This window comes from Clarias gariepinus, chromosome 22, assembly GCF_024256425.1.
Source record: "Clarias gariepinus isolate MV-2021 ecotype Netherlands chromosome 22, CGAR_prim_01v2, whole genome shotgun sequence".
Lineage (NCBI taxonomy): Eukaryota > Metazoa > Chordata > Actinopteri > Siluriformes > Clariidae > Clarias > Clarias gariepinus.
In genome coordinates this window covers 12,773,840-12,798,335 of record NC_071121.1, presented here as the reverse complement: position 1 = coordinate 12,798,335, position 24,496 = coordinate 12,773,840, and the positions used below count along the sequence as shown (strand labels likewise).

Genomic DNA, 24,496 nt, shown 5'->3' with positions numbered 1-24,496 from the left:
GGCTGTCAGTATTCTATCAATGTAAATCTGGGATATTCCTTTACATACAGAGGTCATCGCACTGACAGTTTAACTTATCAGATGAGAGTTTCCTGTAAGCGAGGTTTACCATATAACCCTGAGGGATAAGGGATAATTCAAATTGGGGCCATAATGCAGGAAATACCAAGTCAATCAGCTAAACCAATGCACTCTCCTACACAGCAGTGTAAAAGGAAGCCATTCAGTTTCTCTGACTAAAAATTGCACACAATTTGAATGTACGACATGAGGAAACTGCAGGGACATCTGAAACTGACTAACAACATGAAAAATTATGATAGATTGTTTGAGTGGGTTTTTTTTTTATTCAGCTACACGTGTCTTACATCTGTACATAAGGGAAATCACCTTGTCGTCAGGGAGTCTGAGTGTTCTAGTAAGTAGGAGCATTAGTAAACTGGTCCAGGCCTCTCGGTGGCTCTCTGAGGTTAGGCTGATAAAGTAGGCCAAGGCTTCACTACACACACTGTGGAAGGAGAAAAAGAATAAAATCCATGAATGTACAGGAGTGATGTGGTGAGGGGAACGCTGAAGCTTTTTCTATCGCTGAATATTAACTCAATTTGAATGATAATACAAATTAAAATTCCTGCTTAACTCCTATAAAAAAAAAAAAAAAAAAAAAATATATATATATATATATATATATATATATATATATATATATAAAAGAATAACCTTAAAAGCCAAAGATATTGGCGGCTGATGCTACACAATCAGATTTCCATTTACATAGAGATTTTCACTGCACCATTTCTACCCTGGTGTAATTAAAGCACACTAATAAAAAGTAAAAGACTGTACGAGTTTTTTTTTTTTTTAAGTGTACAATCATGCGATTATCCAATCAGCCAATCGTTTTGTAAGAGCACAAAACATAAAATCACGTATGAGTGAAAATGTGATCTCAGGGACTATAACTAAAATATGGCTGCTGGTTCGATGGGAGTATAGATTTATTATTATAATTTTTTTTAAGAAATGTGTAATCTGAACATCTGATTTTGTAGGTCTACAGAATGGAAAAAAAAAATCAATGAGTGCCAATCGTGCCTGCAGAAAAGTAATGTTAATGAGAGACGTCGGAGAAGAATCGCCAAACTAATTTCATCTGATAGAAAGTCTATGGTCAGACAGATGAAGATTGAAAAACATTTTAGTCTTTTTTCCTTCTCAACAATTCTTTATTGATGTAAAGATTATTCTTAATAAGTGAGAATTTAATGTATTTCAAATCTAAGCAGATATGGTTAACCATGTAGCTTTATTATGTTAAATGTCTTGCAAAATATGTCTAAACAGCAAAGACTAAAGCATGCAGACCAATCTCTAAAACTACTGTACTCCTTTCCCAAGTAGCAACAAAAGTACAAGCCACAAGACTACAATTAAAAGTGACTGTTACAAACCAGTCATTTTGCATGCGATGCACATAAAAATAATTAGCATTATTACATGGTGCGTCAAAAAGTGTAGGCTACAGAATTATTCCATGTTAGTACCATCCAGATGTTTTCATTCCTACTCGTCTTAGTAACTCAAAGTAGCTGAGTTTTATAACGAAAGCGTATAGCTGTACTTTGCCATAGTAAACTCAGTGATCCATTAAGTCCAAACTCACAGCAGCAGCCGAATCTGGATGTCAGGCCACGCGCCCTGCAGTCGAATGTCCGAGTACATCCGGAAGAGTATCCTCAGGCTGCAGGCCAAGCTGCTTGTCTCTTGCTTTAGCAGGTTGGGTTTGGACTTGCCCTTAAATCCTGCAGCAACAAAAGGCCGGCAAAACCTTATTAACATCCAGATACGAAGTACTTTGTGTAAACAAAATTGACAAATTAATAATTTGTAACAAGTATAATAAGTAATAGCTGATCAGAGTACAACAGGAATAAACACACCAACAGCTGATGAAAACGACATTCTTTACAGATTGAAATGAGATCACTTACAACAATAATCATATATTTATTATAATATACTTTTTTAAATTATTGATATATATTATTTACAACAATATATATATATTTTAATTTATAGGAAAATTCATTACAAATACATTAAAATAAATCAGCTCTCACCTGTAAATTTTTTTTTTTATTAATGTATGCTAAAAACGAGATTGAGTATAAATAAATGTGGGGTCAATGGCTGACAATTTCAGAGAACAGTCCTACTGTATCTGCGAGTTGTTTCAGTGTCTGTATAAATATATAAAGGAGACTGACCTGCTCTCCAGAGTGCTGTCCTTTGCTCATTGTTAGAGTTAAAGTCTTTAGCGAAGCCATGTGACTCAAGTAAGCAGTCAAGCAGTTTAAAGAGGTGCTGAGGAGAGAGATGCCTGTACATGCCCTGCTCGGACTCGACCTGTGGCTCCTCAATCTCTTCCAGACCATCTCTCTGACATACAAAAAGCAGGTATTGAAAATATCATGTAAATGTACTATCATTAAAAACACAGCTAAAAAAAAATCTGCAGAATCATGGAGTTATAAAAATAATACAGACAAACATACCAGAGCAGCAGCCATGTTCTCAGCATCCTCTTTCTTGCTGGTGGCTGGGTAGAACACAATGTTGTCTATGGTCTGAATGAGTTCCAGCTGGACCACACACTTTATGAGGAGCCCTGCAAACAGCCTCTGGTCTGATACTCCTGTGACACACATCACACAGGTTTTAAAGCACAGTGTCACTCAACAGAACACAAATCCTTCTAAAATTTTATTAAATATGTAACAGATAAGTAGATTTTAGTTTTAATATGGGGAGCTACTGTGTGTATGTTAAATAATTTCTTATACACCTAGAAAATAAATACAAACTCAAATTTTACTAAATCAGGTCACTAATCTGCTGCTGAATACATCGTGTTTCTTAAGGCAGTATGCACTGTGACCGCTAGCTACTGCATTCATTTAACAATTTTAGAAAACTGTTGCTAGTATGCTTAAACCGAAGATTTCCTTGGTCAGTATGATTAGTATCTATACTAAGTTGATATAATTACCAGCAATGAGATACTTGTCTTTATTCTTTTGTGAACCCTTTTCATAGATTGCATTCATAGCACTTCGCTGAGTTAAAGCACTGGTAACAGTCAGCATTATTATTTATCTCTAGACCTTCCTAAAAGACATGAAAACTGCAAACAAGGTCATGGATCACTGAGTGATGCAAGTAGATTACATTTTGTTAGACACCATGCTAGACATCAATATGCTGACTGAAAATAATTTTTGGTCGGTGCACTAGAACAGTTGATGCTTTATTAAATTGACTAAGTATGGTGTTAAACTGTTGCTTTCACAATTCAACAGTGAATCAGAAACTCTAAGTATACTATTTTGTTTATTTTAAAAAGAATCTGCATCAATGTACAATACTGATGCAAATAATCCACCAATCAGCCATAACATACATAAATGGTGACATTAAGAACATTGATCACGAACTATACAACAGTATTTGTTTGTTTGTTTGTTTGTTTGTATTAGGATTTATTGTCATATTAGCTTCACAGGCTACACATTTCATGGCAAGATTTATATCAAATATTAAGCTGGTTTATTCGAACCAATTTTATGTTATGTTATAATGTATGTGATTTAGAGAGTTGTGGGAAAGTAAAAAGGATATAATAATATATAAAATAAATAAATATCACTTTATAGCATGGTATAAGCCAGAAGAACATACATTTGAAGCTTTTCTGGTTTCGTCTTGCAGAATATGTTTTTTAAATCTTCTGGTAGAAATTGTTTTCTTATAGTATTAAAACTTGGGCAGTGCCAAAGTATGTGTTTTATAGTTAAAGTAGTTCTGCAGTGCTGACATTTTGGAGCTTCTTCATCCTTTAATAAATAAGCATGGGTAATATTTGTATGGCCTATACGGCACCTTGTATATACGACCTGGTCGTGTCTTGTTTCAAAGTGGTGATAGCTTTTTTTTTTTTTCTACCATTGGGTTTATTTTGAATAATTTGTTGTTTTGGTACTGTTCCCATTCTGCTTGCCATTTATTTAATATACAGTATATTGATTTATCAGTGGTTTGAGGTCAGAGAGTGGGATTTGACATACACTAATTGTTTCATACACTAGCTTGTTCGTTTACTAGACACTAGTAACCTGGTGACAGGATCATACTCACCCAAGGGTGACCCTTGCCACAGGGACCAAAAGCCAGCCCATCCTGTCCGATCTTACAGAAAAGCCAATGCAACACAACTTGCCAAAAAATGCTGGCCATAATGTCAAGGCACAAAAAAAAGAGTGCACCACAGACAAAGGGACCACATCTGCCCCATCCTCGAACCTCGCCAGAACCCAATGGATACACATGGGATGTGCCAAGTCCGATCCACGGAGGACCCACCTCGCAACGCACAGCACCCAAAGAATCCAGTGCCAATGTCCTGGTGCCAGGCACCACAGCACACCCCTGAGTTCCTGCAAGGCCACGCCCTTAGGGGCCAAAGCTATCTTTGTGACATGAGGCAAACACCCAGGTGGTTTTAAAGTGATGGCTGATCATTGATGGTGCCTACAATCAGGACATCCTAAAATGACTTTTGCTTCATCTTCATGACTTTTTACAATTTATTCATCAACTGTTTGAAATCATACTAGAATACCAAATTCTAGAAACTGTTAGCCTTAACTTGAGATTTCCCCACATTCCAAGATAAAAGGGCCCATAATTTAAAATCAGTAACTACAGTATGTATGCAAGTTGAGGTACTATAAACTTTATTTTCTTTTATGAATCATTTTCATTAAACTCTTAAATTAACTACTATAACCTAAGTGAACATTTTTTTCTACCCTTCTGGCCTACCGCCTTTTTGATTTTAGTGTGGGATCACATCAAAGGCTTATCTTTACTGAGGAAGAAATGAGCCAACAAGCAGCAATGATAACATTTATGGGTCATAGCACTTTTTCCCCAGACTCTAATTAATGTCTAGTGGAGGCTTGAAAGCGACAACACAGACTAAAATAGAATTCTTAGCAGATGATTTAATGACAGAACAGGAAGCTCACTTTAAATGGCAGAAATGACAGATGACAGATGAGTTGGTTGCTTACGTGCATGGGGCTTTCCCCTCCAGGCCTCATCACTGGCAGTGGACATCTGACTCTGTGCTCGCTCAAAGCTGCTCTGAGACTGAGAATCCATTTCCACATCCTGAGAGGAAAAAAACAAAAAACAGTTTACCTTTCGCACCACATCGGAAATAAAGTTTGTTCAATGTGATCTCTAACAAGGGTGTATCATTGTTATATATAACAAGGTGTTTACTGTCATATGAATTTCAGAGTGCTATTTGGTTGGTGATTATCTCTTTGTGGTGCGTGTTTGATGTTAGTCATCTCACCATGTGTTTCCCATCTCCCACCTCCTCTTCTTGCCCAGCTGGTCGCCATGTCAACAAGCTATTAAGAGGACAATAATCGCATCAGGTAAGGTGGATTTAATTAAGAGTCTTTCATACGGTCAATCACAGTTACCTTGAAAACAGGCTTCACAAACTTGTTGTTAGCATGAGACAATTTTATAGTAGTTAAAAAATCAAATATTAATATCATTAATATATGCAGGGGTGGACAAATCACAAATTCATTCACTGGCACACCAGGCATGCTCCAATATACTGTTTTAGTTGCTCGGAAACTGTAACAAAAATCATGATGTAATAACACATCAAGCTTCTTAGCAAGTTATTCACATTAATACAGGAACAGAGAAACATTATGCGTCATGTAGAAACAAGTATACGATCATGAAAAACATATTGTTCCCACCCTCATCTATTCCTTCTCATGTATTTTCCTTGCATTGCAAGTAAAATGTACTATTTTACACTGGCTGGTGTCCTTCTTTCAATGTTTTTAAAGCCAAAAGTGGGTGAAAGTTGTGCTAAAATGACAACATCTTGCTGAACTTTACTCTGCACGGTTTCATCAGTATTACCACATACTTTGTGTTCTTTGTTGCTGAAAAGACTTTAGAACTGTTTTAGCTGCAGGGTACAGATGACAAAGTCAGAAAGTGTGCACATCAGATGATGTGTGATATGAAGGAAAAGGTTGGATTCAGAGCCAGTTACAGCACTGATGTGTGTCACACAACAGTAATGCATGTCCATATTAAATAAAATTTAAAAAATATATAAAAAGCTTTCATTGCACAAACCCAGTAAAGAGTAGTGAACATTCTCACTGGGGTAATCATGAATAAAATATCGCACTGTCACAAAATCTGCTTGTCCCAGACATCTGAGCTTCTGATTTGGTTGATTCTGACATGTAAATGGAAATTAAGATTACTATGCTCATCACTAATCTAAGAATCTCCGAAAGCAGAAACAAGTGTGAGTGTAAGAGTCATACGCATGAGGGCTGGTAGACTGGAAAATCTCCAGCATGCAGGTGCAGGTGATATCCCAAACTTCCCCATTGAACTTCTCTCCGTTCTGGATCACCAAGTTTTCCAAACAGTTGGTGCCCGACCTTGCAAGCTGCTCATTATCTAAGGACACAGAGTAAAGACGATGTTAAAGCTGCACAGAGCGCAAGAACTTCTAGCACCAGCAAACTGAAGCCATTCTTATTTTACTGCCTACAATTTCAATAAGTTTGGCACATTTGTGTCAACAAGAGAGACATTTAAAGATGATGAACATGTCTTCAACTGAACAGATTTATTCTAGTTTCATTCTAGTCATTTGCAGGTTCATGGTTTTATTATCATTACTGAAAATATTTTTAAAGCCTTACAGTTAATGAATCCCTTCACCAGTAATTTGATTACAGCCTGTACAAGCTTTTAAACTTAACTGGTAATCAGACAAAACAATGTTAATATACAGTAAAAACTTGCCTCATTTTAGACAGCAGCTTTTCATGCAATCACAGTGAACTTTCAAACTGTTTTGCACAATTGTAGATAATTATCTAAACCAGACCCGCCAATTCTGTTGTTTCTTGCTTGGGCAAAGTTCATGCTTTTCTTTTTTTTTCTTTCTTTTTTTTAAGTGTAAAAACATCATAATAGTAAAACTCTGACTTTTCCCCTGTATTACACAAGTAAGGATATTAAAAACACTGGTCTATGTCTAAGGTACTTCAGGTTTCATGCCATGTAACGAATGAGTCCATGAAGTGGCTAGTGAGTTTGGCTGAATAACTGAAAGCACTACCTTGTTTGACGCACCACTGTAGCTGAGTAAAAACATCGACCAGCAGCACCTCGCTGAGCGGCTCATAGAACTGCGTGAAGACATCACAGATAGCGTAGAGCGCGTGGTTACATGTTGTAGTCATCCATTCGGTTTTCTGAGGAAGACAAAAGCAGAAAAGATACGGTATAACACTTTAAAGTATTGATGGGGTCGGCTGTTAGTAATCTGTGGTGCAAGACTTCTAACAAAGCAGATAATTCGTAGAATCTTTCTTGCCACATACACCACAAATCTGCACTGTAGGCAAAAAAATATGCCACTAATCTTACTTACTGCAGATGCAGTACTGTACGGTTTTATAATTTAAAAAATATCTAACTCCAATTTATGATTGTATTAATTGAATAAATTATCTATACAGTTGTCTAATTACCAAATTATCTGGTGTTGGCTATAAGTGATGGCAAACTATTTTTTTTATTACTAATAAAGACCTAGCATGATCTAAATCTTTTTATTTTATTTATAACACATAGGTTTTTACTCAAACATGACTTATAGGGATATGCCACATTTTTGAAGCCTGTCTTAAATTAAAATTGGGGTGCATACAAGTCCAGCCATGGCTTAAGGTTTTAAAAATTAAATAATTTTCACAATGTCTGCTGCTTCAGAGTTTTTATATCTTTTTGTCAAATGTTACTATGGTATACTTAAGCATATTCATAAACAACAAGTGTCAAAGGCTTTTTTGAGAATTACATTAATTTTATGGAAAAAGTCAAATATTTTCTATGCTGACCCTTCTTTTCCAAGACCGCTGCAATTCGCTCTGGCATGCTGGGAATTAACTTCTGAGCCACATCTTGACTGATAGCAGCCCATTTTTGCATAATCAGTGTTTGTAATTTGACAGAATTAGTTTTTTTTGTCCACCCGCCTCTTTAGGAAGCACCACAAGATCTTAACGGGATTAAAGTCTTAACGAGATTCCGGTCCGGACCCAAAATTTCAATGTTTTGTTCCCCGAGCCACTTGGTTATCACTTTTGCCTCATGGCAAGATGCTCATCATGCTGGAAAAAGCAGTGTCGTCACCGAACTGTTCTTGAATAGCTGGGAAGTTACTCTCTGAGGATGTTTTTGTACCTTTCTTTATCTTTTTCATGGCACTGTTCTTGGGCAAAATTCTCAGTGAGCCCACTCCCTTGGCTGACGAGTAACCGCACACATGAATGGTCTCAAAATGCTTTACTGTTGGCAGGACACAAGACTGATGGTAGTGCTCACCCTTTCCTTTCCGGGACAAGCTTTTTCCAGATGTCCCCAAAGAACCAGAAAGAGCATTTATCATAAAAAATAACCAGTCCGATTCCTGTACCTTTTGTAGAATATCAGTCTGTCCTTTTTTCCTGGAGAGAAGTGGCTTATTTACTGACCTTTTTGAAATGAATTAAGGTGAACGCTACCATGATGCCTGTGTCATGCCAACTGCCAAGTTCAGGTCAAGTAAAGCTTCTGCAGTCGGGCAAGTTACAGTACATTTATTACTAGTGCTAGCCTTTTCTTTCTTCGGAACTAGCCGTTCGGCTAACCGTAACCACGCGGCTAGTTTAGATTTAGCTCAGTGGAACTGCACAGGCTGATCTTTGAAAGTCAATTTTGTACGGACAAGGGTTGTGGAATCTGATTGTTTACATTATATTCATGTTCAATTTACATTATTTAGATTGTACTCATGTTCTGGGTAACAAACATCACGGTTGATGTGAGGAGCAGGAGAATGTATAACGACTAAGACATATGGTAATGTACTGTACCGTATATGTACCTCAATTTTAAGACAGACTGAAAAAACCCTGAAGTATCACTTTAACAGTGTATATGACCACAAACACCCTATTACTACATCCTTCTACTTTTAAAGTGATCAATTATACAAATGGAGAGCAAATGCTTTCATAAATCATAAAAGCATTCTTTAAAAATATATTCTTAGTATAAATATTTATTGAAGCCTCTTTTGTCTTATAAGTAAGTGTTTGATAATCAAACAAGCACCATAGATGCGACAGATAGAAATGTGGTTCTATAACCACATCATGGCATCAGTCATGTTCACCTCAGTCTGCTGCTCCGGAAGTTTCATATTGTCAAAGATGCGGAAGACGATACGGAAAAGGTCATGCCACCAGTGCTTCTCAAAAGTGTGTCCATAACTCTTCATAATCTCAAACATCACTGTCAGGCCTCTAAAAACACACATAGAAACAAACAATGTAAACAGCCTGGAATATTAGTAAAAGTGGGACTGAAGGGGTTTTGGAACCAAGTCAGCTCACCTGGTCCTGATGTCTAGCTTGCAGCGGTTGATGATACAGGAAAGCTCAAAAAGGATTGGGAACCAGCCTCGCACCCACACCCGATCACCAGGAGCTACGTTCATGTCATCACTAGTGTACTCTCTTAAAACCTGTGCAGGATGTCATTGAGAAAGTGCATAAGGAAGTGAGGATGTCTTTAAAGGATCACTCGCTAACTAAAGTGTGAGTGCTCACCTGCGGTCTGTCGGACACATATTTCGCACAGTGTCGAATGAGCCGGATGGCTTCCATGCTAGTATCAGGAAAGGCAGCATTGCACACAAACTCAGACAGACACTTCACTGCATCCTGGAACGAGTCAATAGCTGCTGCAAAGTGCTGCTGAAAAGTTTTCACTAAGACAAAAGAAGAGGGACAGAGAATGTGAGTGGAAAGACAATAAAAACGTAAACTACTTTATTTTTTTTTTTTAAAGACAAGGTCAAAGACAGTTGATACACCATAAGTCCAACAGAGACATTATGATGAATACAAAAAAAAAAAAAAAAGGTTACACTGATGTACAGTGCCTGACAGAAATTTCTCTGATGTACACAAATAAGTTTTATCTTAAAATTACTCCATTGCGTTAAAATTCACTTATACTACTTCGGTGCTATCATTTCAACGGTAAAAAAAATGAAATAATCTCAGTATAAATATTCTGTTTAGATTTTCTAATCAATATCTATTAGTGCAGGAATTTGTTTACATTGGGTAAGTAGCTTTATACAAGCTTTTTTTTTTTTTAAGTAGATTATTAAATCCGTCACATAAGTGTTCATAACATCACTTCAACATTTTAATTTCACTTATAGTGCATGTTGAACTTCAGGGCAAATATGCAAGTACTGCAACAGGTTCAATAATTTCTGTCCAGCGGTCGATTTAACACAGCCCAGTGTGACGCATGTTAAGTACGCTTTCCAAACTTTTGTTTTATAATCTGGCACATAACTGCTCCTAACTTCACTTCTTAACATTTTGATTTAATTTATGGTACAGGTTTAACTTAAACTAGGCAAATATCAAAGTACTCCCAATGTTGCACTAAATTCTGTTCGGCAGTGTATTAGGGCACACCCACAGTGTAACGCATGCGCAGTACGCTGTCAAAAATTGCGGTTTCTAATCTGGCACATATCTGCACATAACTTTACTGTACTTCTGCTCAACCATTTGATTTTGTTTATGGCGCAGGTTTAACTTTAGGCAAATACCAAAGTACTGCAAACGTTCATTCCATTGTGTTTAGCCAGTTTTGTGTGATGCTGTGACAAAATCTGGCTGGACGGACAAACAGACAGAAAATGTTCGGGGTTTCGGGTCCTCCAATTCATGAAACGTAAAGATAGAATTGAAAGGGTGAGTTCTGACGAATGTACAAACAAAACCTCTTTTATTTATATAGCTATTACTTACAAACACCCCCCATTTTATACAAGCCCTTTTCCTAATGCAAAATCTGTCTTTAGGACCCTGGGGGTACAAGCTGAAACTTAGCCAATCTGATCATTTTCTTTGCTGTTGCTATGGGCTTTCCTGGGGCTTACCCTGACATGCTCTGAACTTGGCCTGTGGGCTCCTGCCAGATAACTAAATGATGATTAACTAGATAACCAAATCAGATTGTGGTATATCGCTAGAGCAATATTCTTTTGCTAGATCAGCACTTCACTATATTTGGCCATTTTGTTCAGATATTCTTGGAAAGTATATTTGGTTAAGTATCTTTGAGCGCACCTATGACAGACGGACATGCACACATGCAAGGTAAACACATGCCTGTAACATTTACTATATTTTTAACTGCTGCATTTGCATGGGTGTTTGTGTATTTTCTTTTCAAAGTTTATCAAAGGCCCAAGTGTAAAAGGTATGATTTCTCTACTGTAAAAAAAAATTAATATATATATATATATTTATAGCAGTGTTGCTGCTCTCTCTTAGACAGAAGTTTGCTAATACTCACTGACGATGTGACCTGTGGTTTGGAAGGCAAGCTCTACTATGGTCTCATCATGGTCTGATGCTGCCTGGTGGAACACAGAAAAGATGTTCTTCCAGCCAGAGCGGATGTTGGCTGCCTGCGAGTTCACCATTTGAGCCACACAGCGGATCACCATGTCCCGGATTGTCGGAGATCTAAATGGAAAAAAAGGGGGGGGGGGGATATTACCTAAAATCAATGCTGGCAAACTTGTTTTTGGTTTCAAGGCATTCTCGTTCTCTAACCTGTTCTTTTTCATAATGTGCTCAAACGGCCTAAGAAAGTCCTTCTGGAAGCGGAAGTTAGCCAACTCTCCTTTCTCCAAAAACTTCATGGAAAGCTGTCTCAGGGAATCCACAGCAAAAATGGCAACATCTTCGTTAGGGTTGCAGCCCACCTGATACAAAAGCAGAAGCAGTGTAGACACATCAGAAATTAGCTACAACAGATGCTGTACAGCAGAAACCAAAGTGTAGAATGAGAAGCAGAGACAAGGCTGACCTTGTTAAAGTGATCTCCTATGACCTGCCAAATGCGAGACCACTGCAGTCGAATACGATTCATGTTGTAGTAGGAGATCTCCACAATCTTCTGCAGGCTGAACATGCGTGGCTGGTGAGCAGAGGCTAGTTCATCCATTGACACTGCACATAGCCAGCGCACAAAGTCCACTGGGAAAAAAAGGTTCAATATTCAAATCAACTGTATTTTACCATGGAGATGAATTAAGGGTTTGATATTAATAAGCACATTTTATGCAAAATTAACATTTGAAATAAAATTTAAATATATTTGCAATAAGTTTTTATGTGAATAATTTTGTAGTGTTAGTTCATGCTATGAAAAACTGCACTAGGTGACCTTGGGTGACCAGAAAGAACTTAATAGAAATAGTAAACAATGGGACCCTTGAAGTACACATAGGGCATAACCAAATATACAACATAAATGGATTACAGCCTATAAAATTTGCACATGCTTGAATAAACTCAAGATAACTCAAGAGGAAACGAGCCAAAAATTGGGACAATTTAGACAACTGCAAACATATCCCCATACCAATTGCATTTCCATCAAGCCTGGTGGATCCGGTGAAGATTCTGGAGGACAAAATGGAAAAGTTAATGAAACAGAAAAAGCAACATCTATAAAAAAAATACAGCCTTTTAGCAGTCATTGTTCTCTCACCTGTCCACAGCCACCACTACACTCTGAGAGCTGGTTTCTCCGACTGATTCCTGAATGTGAGCCATTTGACGTCTATCTGGCCCTCCAACTAGTGTGCCTGTTAAAGGTCAAGAATGTAGCAACAGACAGTACACTTAACAAAGCACAATCATTTCAATGCATTTCATCAAGTCATTCTATGAAAACTTTTTGTGAATGTGTCACTCTGTGAAAGGCTTACCTAAGCCAAGAGGAATGAACTCCTCTCCGCCAGTGGGAAAGCCCTTAATGCCGCCTCCCTGGTCACGGACTACACCAGAAATATAACGCGTCTTTACTCCTGTGCCAATCAGCTGAGCCAATTCCAGCTGGCTGATACAGCGCAAAATCTACCAAGGTGAGCAGAAGACATGAGATCAGCTGTGAAATGAGGTCTTTACTTAATGAATAATTAGTTAACAAGCCCAAAATGGCCCGCTGTGCTGTAGTGCAATGACCACCTCATGCCAGGAGTTGCCCAAGTAGTTTCCATCAGTGTGCGCCACAGTGATGAGGGTCTTAATGGTATCAATATTCTTCTGCTTCATCTCTGTAATGCTGGAGCTAGCTGTGAGCAATGTAAACCTGGCCAGGGCCTGAATATATGCATCACGCTCCAGCTATAAACACACACACACAAAAGAGTAAAAAGTCTAGCAAAAATAAGGAGATTTCTGCTAGAAGGAACCACTGCACAGATTAGTGTTAAACTCACCTGCATGTTGAAAATGCTGGCAATCCTGATTGCACAGCGGATTCCCTCCAGACAAAGAGAAGCCACCTCCTGATCGTCACAGTCCTGCAGGCCCACACTGAACGCTGCTAACAGAGGTGTCCATGCCAACTGTACAAACATACAAAACGTAATTTGGTTTTCATTCCCGAAGATGTTTTTAAAGACATATTTTATAGATTGTAAAGCTGTCATAATCAGTCCACGCTCATCACCCACAATGCTTTTTGGCTATAAAAAAATTAAGTAAATAAAAAAGGAGAAGGGGAGAAGGGAAGGGGAAATGTCTGGTACCTTAAACATTGGACGGACATGCTCCAGGTGGGTGGCACTGAAGAAAGGCGCCTGAGCATGGCTCACAGCTTCCATTAGGGCTTTAGCTGTCTTAGCCATCTGCTCCATTTCCATATTATACAGCAACCGTCTTTGTTTCTCACTAGCTACACCTACAGCAAAGCTTTATGGTTAGTTTGCCACTCAGAAAATCTGCTTTACTACATGTTTTTATAAAATAAAATTTAAACAAGAAATAGTGTCACTAATTTATCCATATTATGTCAATGTAAAAGATTAAACGTCACCCATTTACACTGAAAAAGCACTTACTCTGCTTGTTAGACTTTGGGGTAATGGAATACTCTTTACTCTCCTTCATGGCAATCTTCTTTCCTGCTATTTCATCATAAATGGAAGAGAGGTACTCCTCAGGCAGATCCTTACTGTCGTTAATGCCACGGTTCATCTTAATGTACTGTTCCTTTGTCATTTTGCTCTTCACCTGGGATAGAACAAGAACACTTGCTAGGCTAATGACAGGCATATTTAGAAACTGTGCACATGATTATAATGACAATTAATAAAGAAAAAAAGAAGGCATATAAAAATAAAGATAACATGAATCTGATCTCAAACCAATCCCAAAGCCTGGCATCTTTAAGAGGGCTTTAAACTCACCTGTGGGCTGTGCAGATCAGTGGTTAACATGATGATGGAATATGCCAGCACGTAGGCCGTGTCAGCACTAGCAAATAGAGTCTGCCTGGAAACAAAAAGCTGAAGGTCAGTGCAAAGACAGCAACTTTCCCTAAGAAGCAGAAAATCTGGCAGAAAACTTTATCAATTAAGATATCAAAAAAAAAAAAAAACTATAGGTCATATTTACAATAGTCTTACTGCATAAATGAAACTGCAATTTTTTTTTTGTCACCCTGACTATACAATACTCCAAGTATTTATGCAGTACTCACCCCTGATTGCACTCCAGATAGCGTGCAGCAAACTTCTCCATGAGCCGATCGATTTTCTGGGCCTCGCCAGGCAACCTGAAGCCTTCGAGGAACGTACGCAACGCAGACACAAAGTCTTTGCCGCAGAAATCCAGCTGATCCACATAGCAGTACATTACCTCCTTATTAAACTTGGCATTCTCACCGAGGAACTCCCCAACTTGAGTCTTAAAGGAGGAAAAAGACGAGCTAAGGATATATGATGCATAATCTAGAAGCAGAAAGCAAAAAAAAAAAAAAAAAATTCACCTACTGTATCAAGTCTCTCCTCCTGGTGCAGGAACTGAGCGATGTCCTCTGTAGAGACTCCCAACATGCCTTGCTCCTGCAAGTATTGCACCCCCCTCTTGGGCTTTTTATTAAACCTAGCAAGAAAACAAGGTGGAAATAAAGACATTACATTTGCACACAAAAAAACAAACAAACTAATAAATAAAACTCCAGGAACTTACAGCTCAATGCCATGCTCAATAATCTCTTTCTGCTGTTTAATAACCTCATACTGCTCAGGATGGTCGGGTTGGGAAGCCTGAACACTGGATGACATGGCCGAGTCCTGAGAGCTGACACTGTCCCTGCGAGAGGACAAGTGTTCAGGGAGCTTAACTTCTACTCCCTCACCTTCAGCCTGATGCTCCTGACCTGTACATGAATCAAAACATCAAAACTGTCAATGATATGATATAGAAAAATGTGACAGTACTACTGAAGGTGATATAAACCACCATGCAGAACCAATACAGTAAGAGGAAAGTCCTGAAATATTCTACAAATACAATACGTCTTCTTACCTAGATTAGTCTGGAGGTTAGGGTTGACGTACAGGTCTTTGCTCCACTCCACCATGCATTTCAGAATTGACACCAGGCATTCTAAGCCTTTCTTACGTAAACTTAGCTCCTGCAAAACATGTCATGTCCGAATACAGTGTCATTTGTGAAAAAATTATTGCACCCAAACCAATTTTTGTCTTTTATTCTTATGTTTTTTTTTTTTTTTTTTTTTTTTTAAATCAGCCATAGTGGCATACCATGGGCTTTTTGAAACTGCATCACACTTAATACTCTTTTAGATTTAATTTATTTTTTTTTTATGTACATTACAGTATATGCCAGTTCTAACTAAAACCTTTAAATTAATATTAAAACCTTTTATTATCCTACAATAATATAGCACAGCTGGAGAGAATACCTGCAGTGGAGTCATTCCCAGCTCCTGTCCACTCCGACCCTGAGCAATTTTTGACAGATCATTCACCAGCCGCTCAAAAATATTTGCTGCATTTAGGTCACAGTCATAGTTCACGTAGATATCCACTACACACTGGGCATCTGAGAGAAAAGAAGAGTGAGTGAACTCGATCATAAGCAAGCCTTGGTGCAAGGCATGCTAACATTATTAATATGTATTTTTCTACGAATAATGGAAACAGGTCAAAGACAAAGAAGGAGGAGCACGAGTACCTGCACAAATGCGAGTCAGAGTCTGGATGACCATCCATTTGTGCTCGAAGGAGCTGGTAGATGTTTCCAAAATAGTCAGGAAAATCTCTCTGAAGAATACCTTCAAAAAAATACAACAAATAGAACCAATAAAATTTAACCGTCCCTCATTCTGCAGACGAAATTAATTAAATGCATTGAGGTGTATTCTTGGCTTACTTCAATTTGCATTTTAAGGTGCACTTTAAAGTGGGAAAGCAGGGTGAGGAAGATGGCCAAGGACAGCTCAAACACTTCAGGCACAGAGGAAACTCCATTCTTAGACAGTGCCACACACAAGTATTGCTTGATGGCGTTCACAAACATCTCGTGTGTGCGAAACACAGGGCCGGCCCCCTGAAGCACTGACAACAGCAACTGGAGTGAGACCACCTTAGAGCGTAACTCATGAGACCTAAAATCCAGAGAACAAAATTACCAATGTCACTTCGAAATATCTATTAATTTATTTATTTATGTACAGAAATACTTAGCTTATCAATACACATTTTGGGACTGTGTGAGGCAACTTTCATAAAGCACCTTAAAGATACTATAAAGGTGATGGCTTGCCATCCAGTAAACGTTACAGGGCGAGGTCATGACTAATATTCTTAGCTCAGTTTTTGGCATTTAAAGACGAGAGAGAAAAAGAAACCACAGCTTTCTTTTGTGCACTGGTTATAACAAGAAAGCTTTTTCTTTGGTTAATTTTATAATTTAATGAGTCTAACGCATATGCAGCTGTACGTGCCAGCTGAGTTTACACAAAAATACATGTTACACGTATTACTTGAAGAGGTTTTAAAATACAAGGGCGCTTATTTGGATGTGCTACCTGCAACTGTAGTAACTAGAAGATCCATTACACTTCCAGGTGCTGTGCTTATTTCGTTTACATTTTAAGAACAATGATTAATCAATGACACTTTCTGACTCCATCTGATTTTCTAACAAAGTGCACCTCGAAACCGCTTACAGAACTATAAAGGCCATGTATAAACTTTACCTTTTACTTTAGACATGTTATTTCACGCTCGTATTTCGTAACATCTAACATCAAGCAGTCTGACATGCTTAACTGGAATTGATAATCTCTAACTAATAAGCTAAGACACAATATGAAACTCATTAATGACACAAATTACCTGTTCAACTACAAGTTTGAACAACTATGGCAGAATTTCAACACATACAAAGTGCAATTATTTATTTGCACAATATTGACAACAAGGTTTTATGTAAATTTTTATGTAAACTATTGTCCCTTGTGTATGTGTTGAGAAAGAAAGAAATCACTCTAATGTCTCACTTGGGGTCTGGTGGGCCATCGGCCAGTGGCTTCATGGAGAGTTTGCAAAGGGAACGGAAGACCAGGAAGGCATCTTTCTGAAGGATGTGCGAGAAGCGTGTGGCTGTCTGCATGTTCTGCATTGCCTCCGTCTCCTGCACATATAAGGCGTTTACACCATATGCATTATTTCCAACATTGCATCAGTAAAAGTAAAGTTGTTTGTTTATACAATGAAAACAGCTCCACCTAGAGATGTTTTAAAAGCTTAAAAAAACCTGTGCCACCAGAAAGCGTACACCTTTGTTGCTCAAGGTGTTACCCTGCCGAGTTTCCAAAATTATGCTAAATACAGTATATGACCACAAAATATGTTCGTTGTGTATTCCTCTTACAAAAAAATTACTTGAAATATAGCAAACAGTTGTTAAGGCAATCTATAATTATGTGTGTGTGTAGCAGTTTTGTATAAAAAAAAAAAAAGTAATTTTTCACAAAAATTACTTTGTTCCAATGTTGGGGTGTCTTTTTCGAAGGGAAGAAACTTTGAATGGTTTTACTACTATAGACAAATACAGTGCTACATTTTCTATCAAGATTAGTTCACCTTGGTAGATCAGCGTATAGTACAGCTATGTAGCTATACTGTATCGTAGTGGGTAGCTCAGTCGTGAAGGTGGCCCTGGTTCAAACTGCAGCACCACCAAATTTCCAATGTTTGGCCCCTGAGCAAGACACCCTTTATACTGTATGTATAATACAATAAAATATATGTCGCTCTAGATAAAGGCATCTGCCAAATTCCTTAAATGTAAATATACCTTATATTGTGGTTCAGTGGTAGGTTTCTTGACCACCAATGTGGAAAGCCTGGGCTCAATTGCCGGCCAATGCCCAAACACCAGATACTGGATACATATGGTTCCAAGCCCGGATAAATTGGGAGGGTTGCATTCGACATAAAAACCTGTGCCAAGTTGTTGTGCAGATCGGATGATCCACTGTGGCGACCCCTCAATGAGGGAGCAGCCGAAAGTCCAACAACAACATTATATAAAAATGCCCTGACAACTGCCCTTACATTCTGACTATAAGTAATTTAATGCAAGCATGTTTTCTGGGCTTCATTCTGGTACAGAGCAACGTTTGTAGGCTTCAAATGTTATAGAACACTTACCTGTTGTAGATTAAGCAAAACATTATTTTTAAATGCAGCTATATTGGGGCAAATTTCTTGTTTTTATGCAGACCAGAGTACAGCTTACCACAAAATGAATTTACAGGCCACTGTATTCCACTTAACACAGTGAGTAACAGCAAGGAAAAAGACTTAGTGGAAACAAGATAACAAGTAGACAAAAAGTCACCTTGACTGGAAACCACAAGAGAACACAACACCTATGTGTTCTGTGTGTGATGCCTGTATCTGTAACCTACCAGAATATCTGAGGACACTGAGGCCTGATCATCCACAACACCATTTATTTGCTGAGCGTCTGTCCTGGCCATAGGGGGTGTCACTTTGGACTCAGAGTCAGAATGTTGGTCCAAGCCTACTGAAGCAGAAAGAATAGAACTAATAAAAGATCACATATGGGCTTGAAATGCCATGTACACAGCATGATAAAAACATTCAAGTGGTGGATCACACAGTAAGGTCAGATTTGTTTTCTTCTACAATTTGTTACAATGCTGCAAAGCTAAATAGATTATAATCAAAAAGTCATATTTATTTGGTTTTGTTTGACCATAATACAAATAACCTAAATTTGGTCTTAATTGTATAGGTAAAAATTTTAGGAACATGCTTCATGGCACTAATGAATAACACAAATAATTTTGCACACAGTTAAATATTTGAGTAGCTGAAATAGGTTGAGACCCATGAAATAAATTTTATACTTAAAGTTGTTCCTGGTTATAAAATGTTAAAATGGCAGATAAATTACTTTTTTGTTATTATAAAAACTTTGAAGTAACATTTCTAGGGAACCAAACTGTGGCACATGGTGACTACTAGTTAATGAATTTTATTTGCAATAATCAACTACGAAAATAAAGCAGAGAACGTAGAACTGCAAACAGCACCGATATAGATGCCCCTTCACCCACATGTATAATCCTTCTGGTTACTAAACTGTGTATTTTTAAAACAGACACCACACAGGGAAGAAGCTATTAATAAAAAACTAAACTACATTTGATCTTGGCCCTATTTGGATCAATTTCAAAATCCAATCAGTTCAACAACTGGTCGCATTAATAATTACATATAAATCATACAAAAATAAATCACACTCGCTCATAAAATACATTGTGCCACTGAGGGTCTCGGGTGAATGCAGGGACATATGATCACCCCCTAGTGGAAGTGGCATAACCATACCTGGATTATAACTTCATTATTATCATATGATCACACTTCTCATCAGTGTATTTTCCGGCGGTAAAATACATGTGCACACTGGACTGATCCTTACCTCCCTCCACAGAGCTCTCTCCCAGGCCACTGTCTGGCTCTGCCTCCTCCTGAGCCTCCGAGGCTTGCTCTGTCTCAGCCTCCAGATGACCCTCCTCTCCTTCACTAACCCTCTCTTCCAAGGATTTGGGCACAGTAGGATCTGTCTCCTGCAGTTCTGGACCAATACATAAATAGAATATTACCAACTATAAATACAGTTGAAGTCAAAAGTTTACATGCACTTTGGTTAAAAACTAATTAAAACTGATTTTTTTTTTTAAAAACCACTCCACAGACTTCATGTTAAACTGTAATTTTCGCAAATTGTTTAAAGACACCTACTTTATACATGGCTCAAGCAAATTTTCCAACATTTGTTTATAAATAGATTATTTTACTTGTAATTTACTATGTCACAAATGCAGTTGGTCAAAAGTGTTATACATTTGAAAAAAAGTGTAATACATTTGAACGTGCCTTTGTATAGATTGGAAAATTCAAGAAAATTAAGTATTTAAAACTTAGAAGCTTCTGATAGGCTAACCAACACCTTTTGAGTCAGTTTGGGGGGGGCGGGATCTCTGGTTTTATTTTTCTTTGTCTTCAAACTCGTTGCTTCTATTTCTGACATTATGAGAAAACCAAAAAAAAAAAAAATCAACCAAGACATCAGAACCTTTACAAATCTGGTTCATCCTTGCGAACAATTTCCAAATGCCTGAAAGTACCACATTCATCTGTATGAATGATAGTACACAAGTATAAACACCATGAGACTATCCAGCTACAGTATCATAATGATCAGGATGGAGACACATACTTTGGTATAAAAAGTACAATCCCTTTACAGAAAAGGACCTTGTGAAGACACTGAAGAAAACAGGTATTTATATTGATCTTTTTAGGCACTTTTGGAACAGTAGCTTTTCCCTTGCTGAACAGGCTTTGTTAATATCAGTCTCTTGGCCAGACTGTGATTTGCCACTGCACATGGGGACAAAGATCTCACTTTTTGGAGAAATGTCCTCTGGTCTGAGAAAAATTTAACTGTTTGCCATAATGACTGAAGAACTGTCTGAAGGAAAAAGAAGAAGGCTTGTAAGCTGAAGAACACCATCCCACCCGTGAAGCCTGGGGGTGACAACACTATGTTGTGGGTGCTTCAGGAGGGACTGGTACAGTTCACAAAATAAATGGAATCATAAGGGAGAAAGCTTATGTCGATATATTGAAGCATATAAAGAGTAACAATGACAACGAAAACCACCCCTCCCAAAAAAAAACGACTATTTTTACATTTATAATAGAGATGGACCGGTTGATTGGCCAATGACCAGTATTGGCTGGAGTTAAGTTTGATTGCCCCTGACCGGCTGATCAATCTCATAAAGGTCAGTTTCTTTATAATCCTACAGGTGACACACTGAACTGTAGGAGTAAATTATTTTTACAATTTTGCTTAGAAATAATAATTATGTTGGTGGAGAGAGAAACAATATGTGCTGCTCAGTAAAATTGATCTTTTCTGCTTAATTTAATTTAGGTTAAATATTAAACTTAAGTTATTTTGTATTGTTTAAATGCTGTGCTTGTTTTTAAGTGAGAAAAAAAAACAATGCTATAAGAGACGGGTTACATTTAGTTACTTTTTAAACTTTTTTAAAGGTTAAAAGAAAAATCAAGGGAAAAAAGCAATATTGAATCAGGATATTTATAAAACCGTGCTACTTACAGAATTTCTATGTTAACCAAATAGACACCTACAGTATGCATCGAGATATATACAAGTGGTTCCATCTCTACTGAGCAAGGAGGGCTATAAAACTGACTTAGTTACTCCAGTTCTGTCAGAAGGAATGGGCTAACATTCCATAAACTTGTTATAAATTTCTCACTACTATAATTCTGACATTTTACACAATCCTGACTGACATAGAACAGGGCATTTTTACTAGCATTAAATGTCAAGAATAGTGAAAAACTGAGTTTAAATGTTTTTGTCTATGTAAACGTCTTGGCAAGTATTCACAAAGCTTCTATTTTCTCAGAGCTCCTATCTTAGCTTAAAATGCCCTGGCTAGGAGTCCTAAACTAAAAGTGATTCAGGAAACTTCTTAGAGCAACTCTGAGGAAGGAATGCACAAAAACCTTTATCTTAGTGAGGAGGTGTGGTTGACCCTGTTGCTACGGTTGATGCAGCAATTTAAGGATTGTGATTGGTTGATAAAAAATTACCTCTGCCCTCTGTAAAGGTCTTGAAATGCGCTTTTTAAAAAATATAATATATGATAATAGAATAGACAGTGAAATCATAATGTTTGTATATAAAGAAATTGTACAATCATGACTTTATGCAAAGTTTCTGTTAAAGGCTAAATATCTTATTATATTATATTACATCCAAATGTTGAAAATGTGTCTACTTTTGAAACAACCAATTTCCACACAGTAGTTACTATATTTAAGTTCTTCATTTATTTACCATACTAATTTTATTACTTGTAATATATTTTAGATTGATGGGAGCAAAATGGCTCAGATTTGACCAATTTACATGATTACAGCACAGTTTATTAGTGGTGCTTGCAAAGCATCACTACTATTCTCTTGCAAACTTATTATTCTTTATCTTATTCTTCTTCTTCCGTATGAAAGTTCGGCGCGTAACTAGTCCCGCACCGTTTGTCGTAGACCCATGAATGAGGTGTCAAATCGTGCGGCCTATACGGGAATGGGGTGCTATGACTTTTCTAAGGGGTGGGCGGTTAATTTCCCCCCCAGGGGGCAATTAACCGCCCCGAAAAGTCCCATAGACTTAACATTGAGGCCAACTTTGACGGATTGTAGCGCAGAGAGTGAATTTTGTAGAGACGTCAGATTTACCACATTTGAAGAGGTTTGCAGCCTGTGTCAGAAGATACCCGGCACAGGGGGATAAGTTCGACCCCCGGGGCAAGAGAGGTCCCCAAAGTTGCCCCATAGAATTTGAATGGGGAATTTGGTGACTTTGCCCATTGACTTATAATGGGAATTTAAAAAAATTACTAGTGCCGCACCGTTCGTCGTAGAACCATGAATGAGGTGTCAAACCGTGCGGCTTATTCGGGAGTAGGGTGCTTTGACTGTTTGAAGGGGTGGGTGGTTAATTGCCCCCGCAGGGGGCAATTAACCACCCACAGACTTAACACTGACAACAACTTTGACTGAGTCCCCCACCGTTCGTCGTAGACCCACGAATGAGGTGTCAAACCGTGCGGCTTATTCGGGAGTAGGGTGCTCTGACTGTTTAAAGGGGTGGGTGGTTAATTGCCCCCGCAGGGGGCAATTAACCACCCACAGACTTAACATTGAGACCAACTTTGACCGAGTACCATGAGTGAGGTGTCGAACTGTGCGGCCCATTTTCGGGAACAGGGTGCTGTGACTTTTCTGAGGGGTGGGTGGTTAATTGCCCCCGCAGGGGGCAATTAATCGCCCACAGATCTAACACTGAGAACAACTTTGACTGAGTCTTGCGCCGTTCGTCGTGGACCCATGAATGAGGTGTCAAACCGTGCGTCTTATTCAGGAGTAGGGTGCTGTGACTGTTTGAAGGGGTGGGTGGTTAATTGCCCCCGCAGGGGGCAATTAACCACCCACAGACTTAACCTTGAGACCAACTTTGACCGAGTACCATGAGTGAGGTGTCAAACCGTGCGGCCCATCTTCGGGAACGGGGTGCTGTGACTTTTCTAAGGGGTGGGTGGTTAATTGCCCCCGCAGGGGGCAATTAACCACCTACAGACTTAACATTGATTTAACTGTGGATCTGACTGTCGTAGAGACACTCTTTTGCATTTATCATCATGCTCATGAGCCACGCCCCCTAGCACCCTCATTAGCATGCTGTTAGCATGATGCTAACGCGATTAGCATTTTGCTAGCATGATGCTAACAAAATTAGCATGTTTCTAGCTTTATGCTAATTTCATCAGCACATCGCTAGCATGATGCTAACGCTATTAGCATGTCGCTAGCATTATGCTAACTTTCCGCTAATCACATGTATAGAATGGTCCTAGCATCATGCTAGTGTAATTAGCATGATGTTTAGCTGATTAGCATGGTGCTAGCTTGATGCTAGCTATATTAGCATGTTGCTATCAAGATCCCATTGTCGTAGAGCTATGGAGGGTCAGAGTTTCGCCACGGCAAGCACCACTCACATTTTCTTCAGGAAATGTACCTCTCTAGTTTAAGTTGCACTTTTGGATGGTATGTAGCCAACAATCCAAGAGAAATGGATGGGACTAAAAGAACAAAAAAACCAAATTGGACAGAAAAGCAGTGTTTACTTTTAGCTTTATGTTGTGTTTTGAAAATATTTCTTCTTTCCGCCAGTTTGTCCTCTGCTATAGAAACTCTTAAGCCTCTTAAAAGTTCCTCTCCTCTCTACTCTTAACAATATTTACCTTAGGA

General features: G+C 38.3%; 1 protein-coding gene across 2 annotated transcripts in view; it reads right to left on the bottom strand.

Moving 5' to 3' along the window:
- The window catches only part of arfgef2 (ADP-ribosylation factor guanine nucleotide-exchange factor 2 (brefeldin A-inhibited)), a 35,308-nt gene that overhangs the window by 1,984 nt on the left and 8,828 nt on the right, over positions 1–24,496 (bottom strand). Inside the window, exons 7-38 of one of the 2 annotated variants that reach the window (XM_053482748.1) lie at positions 20,058–20,213; positions 19,015–19,130; positions 17,599–17,732; positions 16,467–16,701; positions 16,269–16,368; positions 15,997–16,136; positions 15,597–15,705; positions 15,258–15,447; positions 15,059–15,170; positions 14,767–14,972; positions 14,474–14,558; positions 14,126–14,297; positions 13,814–13,965; positions 13,502–13,630; positions 13,248–13,406; positions 12,989–13,136; positions 12,769–12,865; positions 12,640–12,680; positions 12,082–12,251; positions 11,826–11,977; positions 11,563–11,735; positions 9,786–9,946; positions 9,570–9,700; positions 9,350–9,479; positions 7,247–7,382; positions 6,438–6,576; positions 5,423–5,480; positions 5,133–5,232; positions 2,556–2,695; positions 2,268–2,439; positions 1,664–1,802; positions 391–508 (exon numbers count right to left, since the gene is read on the bottom strand). In XM_053482748.1, the coding sequence (XP_053338723.1) occupies positions 391–508; positions 1,664–1,802; positions 2,268–2,439; positions 2,556–2,695; positions 5,133–5,232; positions 5,423–5,480; positions 6,438–6,576; positions 7,247–7,382; positions 9,350–9,479; positions 9,570–9,700; positions 9,786–9,946; positions 11,563–11,735; positions 11,826–11,977; positions 12,082–12,251; positions 12,640–12,680; positions 12,769–12,865; positions 12,989–13,136; positions 13,248–13,406; positions 13,502–13,630; positions 13,814–13,965; positions 14,126–14,297; positions 14,474–14,558; positions 14,767–14,972; positions 15,059–15,170; positions 15,258–15,447; positions 15,597–15,705; positions 15,997–16,136; positions 16,269–16,368; positions 16,467–16,701; positions 17,599–17,732; positions 19,015–19,130; positions 20,058–20,213 (4,400 nt within the window). Of the gene's footprint in view, positions 1–390; positions 509–1,663; positions 1,803–2,267; positions 2,440–2,555; positions 2,696–5,132; positions 5,233–5,422; positions 5,481–6,437; positions 6,577–7,246; positions 7,383–9,349; positions 9,480–9,569; positions 9,701–9,785; positions 9,947–11,562; positions 11,736–11,825; positions 11,978–12,081; positions 12,252–12,639; positions 12,681–12,768; positions 12,866–12,988; positions 13,137–13,247; positions 13,407–13,501; positions 13,631–13,813; positions 13,966–14,125; positions 14,298–14,473; positions 14,559–14,766; positions 14,973–15,058; positions 15,171–15,257; positions 15,448–15,596; positions 15,706–15,996; positions 16,137–16,268; positions 16,369–16,466; positions 16,702–17,598; positions 17,733–19,014; positions 19,134–20,057; positions 20,214–24,496 lie in introns of both variants that reach the window. The other variant, XM_053482747.1, reaches the window with a different exon arrangement.